Here is a 9,912-nt window from a genome sequence, read left to right as displayed (position 1 = left end):
TGAGCTACCTATCTGTCCCGAGTTACCTCTGTCCCGAGCTGTCCCTCTGTCCCATGTTATCATTGTGGTGGGTAACCTATTTAGGGACGTTTAGGAGGGGGATTAAAACTGTCATGGAGTGGGGTCCACGTCCAGCGCCAGAGCCGCCACCGCGGACAGATGCCCACCCAGACCCTCCCCTATAGGTTCAGGTTTTGCGGCCGGAGTCCGCACCTTGGGGGGGGGGTACTGTCACGCCCTGACCATAGTTTACTTTGTATTTTCTATGTTTTGGTTGGTCAGGGTGTGATCTGAGTGGGCATTCTATGTTAAATGTCTAGTTTGTCCAGTTCTATGTTCGGCCTGATATGGTTCTCAATCAGAGGCAGGTGTTCGTCATTATCTCTGATTGGGAACCATATTTAGGTAGCCTGGGTTTCACTATGTGTTTGTGGGTGATTGTTCCTGTCTATGTGTTTTTCACCAGATAGGCTGTTTTAGGTTTTCGTTACGTTCATCACGTTCTTTATTTTGTAGTGTTTGCATTGATTCGTGTTTTACGTTTGTTCATTAAAACATGGATCGCAATCTACACGCTGCATCTTGGTCCGATCCTTGTTCTACCTCTTCATCAGAAGAGGAGATAGAAGAAAGCCGTTACATGATTTATACACATTTATAATGGCTACCAACACACGGAGAGTGAGTTAGCTATATCGTAGGAGGGTGAAAGATTTCACGATTGTTTATAATTAGCACAGCCAGACACACGTTGAAAAAACAAACATTAAAAACAAAATAAAACGTTCTGAAATTACTGTTTGTTGGTCATTTGAAGTTAACATTATTTATTTACCGCCATTAGCCATTTCATGCTAGGTAGTGTCGTGGAAATTTCCTGTATTTACCAAATCATGAGAGCAAACCACACACAAGTCAGAGTTATCATTAAAGTCCATCTTTAATTATTATGAGCTCCATCACAACCCTGTGACTCTCAGATCAATTCAGTGTCTATAAATGAATTCTCTGAGAGTCCCTTACACATTGCAACTGAGATCCTTTATAGAAAAGACACACATAGCCAGACAGCATTGGCCATCATTTATCGTTCAGCTTTGTCTCCTAAACTATGTCCTTTTCTCAAACTCAGAACCATAAAACAAATCCTCATATCAACAGGCATTAGCCGTTTCATGCTAGGTAGCCACTGCTTCTTCTTGAGGTTGATAAAACCCTGGAGATGAGGGGCACCGTTCTCGTCTTTTTACCAATCACCGCGAAAACCCGGGTCTAAACTCCGGATAGTCGGGTCAAGAGAAGTTCGCTTTAAGGACGCAGAGTCATTAGTTACCGGGACGGAGCCACCGATGCTCATGGGTGATCTGACGAATCCGATCTGGGTAACCTATATTAAACCGGTGAAAAATTCTACCTAGCGGACGGTATCAGCGTTCAGCTTTGAATGCCAAACATTTTGGTTCACTATGAGCAGACGAATAAACAGGAAGTCGAAACATCCCGACTCTACTAATAAAATGAAAAGTGATAGTTCTAGCTTGTGGTTTGGATAATGTTGATGTTTATGATAAAAAACTGAATGTTGTTCATATAGTAACGACTATATGCCGTTGCAGAGCCAGGGTAAAATTCCCCTTTAAAGTGTGAGTAGCTCTTACTCTCACACGCCGTTAATGACCTTTTATAGGAAAAGCGTGTGTGGTCTATAAGACATCAGTAATTACCTGTACCATGTTGACCATATGTGAGGCCGGCCTTCTTCAGGATAATCCTGGTTAAGAGATTATTGAGAGAGAAGGAGTGGGTAGATGGAGAGAGAGAGAGCGAGAGGTGACGCGAGAGAGACAAGGAAGGACCGCACCATACAGTCTCAGAGATCGGTTTCTGTAAGAGTCCACTACGTGAGATAGATCTGTACTCTCTCTCTACCAGTGTTTCTCTATGGTCATTCCACTGTGGATGGTCACTAACATACAGCTCATTGAGAATCTACTGTTGTAGGGAAGACTCGGAGAGTCCAGCCTCTTCAGACCAGACTTGATGGGAACATACTGTTTGGAAAGAGTGGATGACGGATTACGTGGACTGTTAGAACAATTAATCACACAGGTGAGACAGGGAGAGACTCTGAGAAGATGATAGCATACGTGGACTGTCTGTCCACCGAGCCGGTGGTAGGAGGAGGCGTGGGGGCTCAATGCTGGAAGGGGGGCTTCAGCGAGGATGAGGACGAGCTGCTTCCGGCCTGCTCGAAAGATGTTCAAAAGATGATCTACCTGCAGCCCAAGAGCGAGGGCAGTCTGAGACGTCGGCTGCTCACCTCCAAGATCCACCAGCAACGAGACGGACCGTGGGCGTCCAGACCACTCGCCCGGAGACAACCGGACAACAAGGGCCTCCAGGGGCCACTACACAGACAGGACTTCCCATACCCTGGCCCCAGCCCCCCCGGCCTGGTGCGCCACCATCGAGCAGGCTACTCCTCCAGGGGCTCCCAGCACGGCCACTGCCTGACCCAGCTACGGAAGACCAGCTACTTTCCCCCCACACCCGACCATCATCCTGGGTACAGCTTCCCCCCATCACCTCTTTCTCCTCCAGGAGCAGCCAGCTACAGTCACACTGGACCTTCAGGATACCCAAACCCTGGACCCCCAGGATATCCAAACTCTGGACTCCAAGGCTACCCTAATCGTGGATCTGCTGGGTACCCCAACTCTAACCCAGGACACTGTAAACCAGCCTACAACACCACCCCCAGCAGCAGCCTTAACCCAGGACACTGTAAACCAGCCTACAACACCACCCCCAGCAGCAGCCCTAACCCAGGACACTGTTTCCCAGCCTACAACACCAACCCCAGCAGCAGCCTTAACCCAGGACACTGTAAACCAGCCTACAACACCAACCACAGCAGCAACCCTAACCCAGGACACTGTAACCCAGCCTACAACAACAACCCCAGCAGCAGCCCTAACCCAGGACACTGTTTCCCAGCCTACAACACCAACCCCAGCAGCAGCCCTAACCCAGGATGCCAAAACACTGCCCAAGGACACAGCAACACTTACCTCAACTCTGGATATCCTTCCCCAAGACTGGGATACGGCCCTACCTCCCTCCCAGGACCAGGCTACAGCTCTGGGTTTGCTCCCCAGTCCCAGCCCAGCCTCCACACTCCACCACCCAAGCAGAGAAAGAGGTTCTATAACCTGCTCCGACGGCGCAGCTACAACACCAGCCAGATCCCCTTCTCACACACCCCCCTCTTACACACACCCAAACGTCAAGACTGGAGAGGTAGGCAGCAGTATTCACTTTTCACTTTTCTTTTAGATTCTGTTGTTGTTTTGTTTGTTTTGTTTTTTAACACTGGAACGGATGAACTGAACTTCAGGAATATTTTGTGAAACTCACCCTTTCACTGTAAAACAGAAATCTGGTTCCACAGGTGTTACCTGAACAACAACAAAATTGGTTTGCCCAAACTTCGCTCCAACTTGAGAAAACATAGGCAGAAATTCAGTCAACTTAAAATTATGTGTTTGCTCAAATTGTCTCATATTTTCAGTCAAGTAGAAATGATTTTTGTGGGCATCTTACCTATAAAAAAAGTCTGTGGAACTATTTACACAAACAGTGCTTTTAAAATATATATAAAAAAACACTGTTTTCAACTTACATGACAATGCGTGATAACATTGAGCATGTTGATTTATACAGTAGTTTATATTCAACTTGTCCTCAACTGGGATATGAACTCACAACTTCTCGGCTCACAGCATACCAATCGTCCTGCTACCATGCCGGTGTCAATGACTAAGATCACTTGTGTTACTTTGCACAGTAAATATCAGTTCTGTTATTAAAAGCACACTCAAAAAAAACTGTTTTATTTTTCATTGTAACATCAAAACAGAGTAGTATTCTTATACGGAAAAAACTAAATAAGCAAATGAAATCAACGATGAGAGAATTGTCAGATTAATTGATAATTGGCACAGACACGTAGCAGGAAGAAGTGAATGCTGTGAACCAATAGGAGTTCAAATCTCAGGTGAAAAGATCTTGAATATAATATTTTAATAATTGCAGAAAATAAATAAATATGTAAATTGAAAACATTGTATTTTAAAAGTGCTTTATGTGTGTAAATAGCTCCAGAGCCTTTTTAAATTCAAATTGCCTACGTTTTCTCAAGTGTAAGCTAAGTTCGGGCCAACTATTTTTAGTTCAGGTAACACTTAAAAGTTGAGTAAACCCCAAAAAGAGGCTGTGGAACCAGTTTCTTAATAATGATTCGTTGAAACAAAACAACTAGATTTTTTTTTACAGTGTCCTGGTAAGCATTCTTGGAATGGGAGAGTCCAGATTAGCTTTGACCCAGCTCTACCCTGGTTGGCCCTCCCTCTCTCTTGTCTCTCTCTCTCGCTCTCACTCCATTCAATTCAAGGGGCTTTATTGTCATGGGAAACATATGTTAACATTGCCAAAGCAAGTAATGTAGATAATAAACAAAAAGTTATATTAACAATGAAAATGAACATTTCACTCAGAGAAGTTCCAAAAGAATAAAGACATTCCAAATGTCATATTATGTATATAGACAGTGTTGTAACAATGTGCAAAACTCTCTCTCTCTACCATCTCTGTCTCTCTGTCTCTCTCTCTCTCTCTCTCTCTCTCTCTATCTACCATGTCTCTCTCTCTCTGTCTCTCTCTCTGTACTCTAATATCCAAGGGAGGGAGGGTTGTTCTCCCGTAGATAGTCTTCTTCTCTCCTCCTACTTCCCCTTCCACTTTATATATGTATAAGGAAGGGATATGGCTAATCTAGATTAGCACGGCTACAGAGGGGAGAAGAGGTAGGAAGTACAGCAGGGCTGCTTAATCTGGTTTAGGATGTAGGACGATGTCACAGAGGTTGATCCTTTACACTCCTCTTTTGGTTGTTTGTATTGAGTATAAAAGGCCAGAAAACATTCATTATTTGTATGTATATCGCAGTCTAACGTAGTGTGTGTGTGTGTGTGGGGATATAAGTGTGTGTGGCTACAGTGCTGAACACATCATGACTCACTGGGACTGGTCTACACACACACACGCACGCACACACGCACACACACACACACACACACACACACACACACACACACACACACACACACACACACACACACACACACACACACTTCAGAGCAGCTGTATTCAATCCCTTGTCAGAGGGACCCCAATTTTTTGGACAGAATTTCTCGGGAACCTTTTTTTAGGGGGGGGGGGGGGGGGGGGGGGGGAACCCACCCCACCCCACCCCACCACACCCCACCCCACCCCACCACACCCCACCCCACCCCACCACACCCCATCCCACCACACCCCACCCCACCACAAATCAAATGCCACAACCTTAAAATCTGTGTATTTATAATTTCCACATCAACAAATAACCTTCAATTCATTTTCATCTCCTTCAATTCATTTTCATCTCCTTCAATTCATTTTCATCTCCTTCAATTCATTTTCATCTCCTTCAATTCATTTTCATCTCCTTCAATTCATTTTCATCTCTCCTATCAAAATGAAGAGAACCAATACATATCAATTAAATTACATATTTTTTTATTTATTGTTTGTATATTGTCCCATAACATAATGTGTATTCTTAATGTTTGGTTCCCCAAAAAACAAAACAACATTTTTTTGTTATTTTTTAACACTAGGCGTGGCGACCCCGACTTTCAGTACCACTGCTGCAGAGAGATTAAGTTCACAGTCAGCAGTGGGTCCATACGACGAGAGCGGTAAACATTTCTAATTCTGGGTACGTAGGTTAAGTGACAAACAGGCTTTCGTTTCCAACCGCTACTGTCACTCAGATATACATCGTCTGCTAGCTACTGACCTGTGAGTGTTCTTGGCCAGCCACAGCACAGGCATTTAATGATTCTAGCTAGCAATGCTAATTTCAATGGCTTGATGCTACGGATGCTAACTCCTATGGTTCTAATAACGATGAGGATAGTAATGCTAATTCTAATGGATGTTGATAACGATGGCGCTACAGATTTTGTATTTGTGTTCATTATTAAGGATCCCCACGAGCTGCCGAGGCAGCAGCTACTCTTCCTGGGGTCCAGCAAAATTAAGTCAGTTTATACAATTTTAAAAACATGACAATACATTCACAGATTTCACAACACACTGCGTGACCTCACTCCACCACTACCACATATCAACAGTACTAAATCCATGTGTGTGTGTGTGTGTGTGTGTGTGTGTGTGTGTATAGTGCGTATGTTATCATGTGTGTGTATGTTTGTGTCTGTGCCTGTGTTTGTGTTGCTTCACAGTCCCCGCTGTTCCATAAGGTCAATTTTTATCTGTTTATTTCATGTTTTTTTAAATCAATTTTTACTGCTTGCATCAGTTACTTGACGTGGAATAGAGTTCCATGTAGGCATGGCTCTATGTCAGCGGTTCCCAAACTTTTTATAGTCCCGTACCCTTTCAAACTTTCAACCTCCAGCTGCGTACCCCCTCTAGCAACACACTCTCAAATGTTTTTTTTGCCAAATCTTTATTAAACATAAGAAAATGAGTGTGACTTTTTATCACAACCCGGGTCTCTTGGGAAGTGACAAAGAGCTCTTATAGGACCAGGGCATAAATAATAATATAATAATAATCAATAATTTAGCTCTTTATTTTACTATCTTACATATAAAACCTTATTTGTTCATCGAAAATTGTGAATAACTCAACACAGGTTAATGAGAAGGGTGTTCTTGAAAGGATTCACATAACTGCAATGTTGGGTTGTATTGAAGAGAATCTCAGTCTTAAATCATTTTCCACACACATTCTGAGCCTGTATTTAGTTTACATGCTAGTGAGGGCCGAGAATCCACTCTCACATAGGTATGTGGTTGCAAAGGGGATCAGTGTCTTAACAGCACGATTTGCCAAGGCAGGATACTCTGAGCGCAGCCCTATCCAGAAATCTGACAGTGGCTTCTGATTAAATTACATTTTCACAGAACCACTTTTTGCGATTTCGATGAGGCTCTTGTTCAGATATCGGTAAGTGGACTGGAGGCAGGGCATGAAAGGGATAACAAATCCAGTTGTTTGTGTCATCCGTTTTGGGAAAGTACCTGCGTAATTGCGCACCAAACTCTCTCAGGTGCTTCGCTATATCACATTTGACGTTGTCCGTAAGCTTGAGTTCATTTGCACACAAAAAAATCATACATTGATGGAAAGACCTGTGTATTGTCTTTGTTAATGTAGACAGAGAAGAGCTCCAACTTCTTAATCATAGCCTCAATTTTGTCCCGCTCATTGAATATAGTTGCAGAGAGTCCCTGTAATCCTAGATTCAGATCATTCAGGCAAGAAAAAACATCACCCAGACAGGCCAGTCGTGTGAGAAACTCATCAAACAAGCGGTCAGACAAGTGAAAATTATGGTCAGTAAAGAAAACTTTAAGCCCCTTCTCTCAATTAAAAAAAATGTGTCAATACTTTGCCCCTTGATAACCAGCGCACTTCTGTATGTTGTAAAAGCTTTATATGGTCTCTGCCCATATCATTACATAGTGCAGTAAATACACAAAGGTTAAGGGGCCTTGCTTTGACAAAGTTAAACCATTTTCACTGTAGTGTCCAAAACCTCTTTCAAGCTGTCAGGCATTCCCTTGGCAGCATAAAGCCTCTCGATGGTGTAACGGCTTTCTTCTATCTCCTCCTCTGACGAAGAGGTGGAACAAGGATCGGACCAAAATGCAGCGTGTAGATTGCGATCCATGTTTAATGAACAAACGTAAACATGAATTAATACAAACACTACAAAACAAAAGAACGTAATGAACGAAACGAAAACCGAAACAGCCTATACTTGTGTAAACTAACAAAGACAGGAACAAGGACACTAAGGACAATCACCCACGACAAACTCAAAGAATATGGCTGCCTAAATATGGTTCCCAATCAGAGACAACGATAAACACCTGCCTCTGATTGAGAACCACTTCAGACAGCCATAGACTTATTAACTAGAACACCCCACTAGCTACAATCCCCATGCATACACACCACATACAAAAACCCATTTCCCATACCTGGCCTGACCAAATAAATAAAGATAAACACAAAATACTTCGACCAGGGCGTGACAGAACCCCCCCCCCCCCCCCCCCAAGGTGCGGACTCCCGAACGCACCTCAAAAACAATAGGGAGGGTCCGGGTGGGCGTCTGTCCATGGTGGCGGCTCCGGCGCGGGACGTGGACCCCACTCAATCAATGTCTTAGTCCCCTTTCCCCGCGTCCTTGGATAGTCCACCCTCGCCGCCGACCATGGCCTAGTAGTCCTCACCCAGAACACCACTGGACTGAGGAGCAGATCGGGACTGAGGGGCAGCTCGGGACTGAGGCAGCTTGGGACTGAGGGGAAGCTCGGGAGTGAGAGGAAGCTCGGGAGTGAGAGGAAGCTCGGGAGTGAGAGGAAGCTCGGGAGTGAGAGGAAGCTCAGGCAGGTTGATGAATCTACCAGATCCTGGCTGGCTGGCAGATCCTGGCTGACTGGCGGATCTGGCAGATCCTGGCCGACTGGCAGATCCTGGCCGACTGGCAGATCCTGGCCGACTGGCAGTTCTGGCAGATCCCGGCCGACTGGCGGTTCTGGCAGATCCCGGCCGACTGGTGGTTCTGGCAGATCCCGGCCGACTGGCGGTTCTGGCAGATCCCGGCCGACTGGCGGTTCTGGCAGATCCCGGCCGACTGGCGGATCTGGAAGATCCCGGCTGACTGGCGGATCTGGAGGAGTCCGGTTGACTGGCAGATCTGGAAGAGTCTGGTTGACTGGCAGATCTGGAAGAGTCTGGCTGACTGGCAGATCTGGAAGAGTCTGGTTGACTGGCAGATCTGGAAGAGTCTGGCTGACTGGCAGATCTGGAAGAGTCTGGCTGACTGGCAGATCTGGAAGAGTCTGGCTGACTGGCAGATCTGGAAGAGTCTGGCTGACTGGCAGATCTGGAAGAGTCTGGCTGACTGGCAGTTCTGGCTGCTCCATGCTGACTGGCTGCTCTGGCTGCTCCATGCTGACTGGCTGCTCCATGCTGACTGGCAGCTCTGGCTGCTCCATGCTGACTGGCTGCTCTGGCTGCTCCATGCTGACTGGCTGCTCCATGCTGACTGGCAGCTCTGGCTGCTCCATGTTGACTGGCTGCTCCATGCTGACTGGCGACTCTGGCTGCTCCATGCTGACTGGCGGCCCTGGCTGCTCCATGCTGACTGGCGTCCCTGGCTGCTTCATGCTGACTGGCGGCTCTGGCTGCTCCATACAGACTGGCAGCTCTGGCGGCATCCTGCAGACTGGCAGCTCTGGCGGCTCCTTGCAGACTGGCAGCTCCTTGCAGACTGGCAGCTCAATGCAGACTGGCAGCTCAATGCAGACTGGCAGCTCAATGCAGGCTGGCAGCTCCTTGCAGACTGGCAGCTCTATGCAGACTGGCAGCTCTATGCAGACTAGCAGCTCTATGCAGACTGGCAGCTCCTTGCAGACTGGCAGTTCTGAACAGGCGGGAGACTCCGGCAGCGCTGTAGAGGCGGAAGGCTCTGGCAGCGCTAAACAGGCGGGAGACTCCAGCAGCGCTGAAGAGGAGGAAGGCTCTGGCAGCGCTGGACAGGCGAGGCGCACTGTAGGCCTGATGCGTGGTGCTGGCACTGGTGGTACTGGGCCGAGGACACGCACAGGAAGCCTGGTGCGGGGAGCTGCCACCGGAGGGCTGGTGCGTGGAGGTGGTACTGGGTAGACCGGACCGTGCAGGCGCACTGGAGCTCTTGAGCACCGAGCCTGCCCAACCTTACCCGGTTGAATGCTCCCGGTCGCCCTGCCAGTGCGGCGAGGTGGA

At 46.7% G+C, this 9,912-nt stretch overlaps 1 protein-coding gene across 3 annotated transcripts in view; it reads left to right on the top strand.

The window, feature by feature from the left end:
* The first annotated feature begins 1,877 nt into the window (after positions 1-1,877).
* LOC139383927 (actin remodeling regulator NHS-like) overlaps positions 1,878-9,912 on the top strand; it is a 51,970-nt gene continuing 43,935 nt past the window's right edge. For all 3 annotated transcript variants that reach the window (XM_071128540.1, XM_071128539.1, XM_071128541.1), the window contains exon 1: positions 1,878-3,300. In XM_071128540.1, coding sequence (XP_070984641.1) covers positions 2,136-3,300 — 1,165 coding nt within the window. In that variant the 5' untranslated portion in view covers positions 1,878-2,135. The remainder of the gene's footprint in view (positions 3,301-9,912) is intronic.

The sequence above is a fragment of the Oncorhynchus clarkii genome, chromosome 25 (genome assembly GCF_045791955.1).
Source record: "Oncorhynchus clarkii lewisi isolate Uvic-CL-2024 chromosome 25, UVic_Ocla_1.0, whole genome shotgun sequence".
In the NCBI taxonomy this organism is placed as follows: domain Eukaryota; kingdom Metazoa; phylum Chordata; class Actinopteri; order Salmoniformes; family Salmonidae; genus Oncorhynchus; species Oncorhynchus clarkii.
Note: the sequence above shows the minus strand (reverse complement) of the source record. Positions and strands in the feature narration are given on the sequence as shown.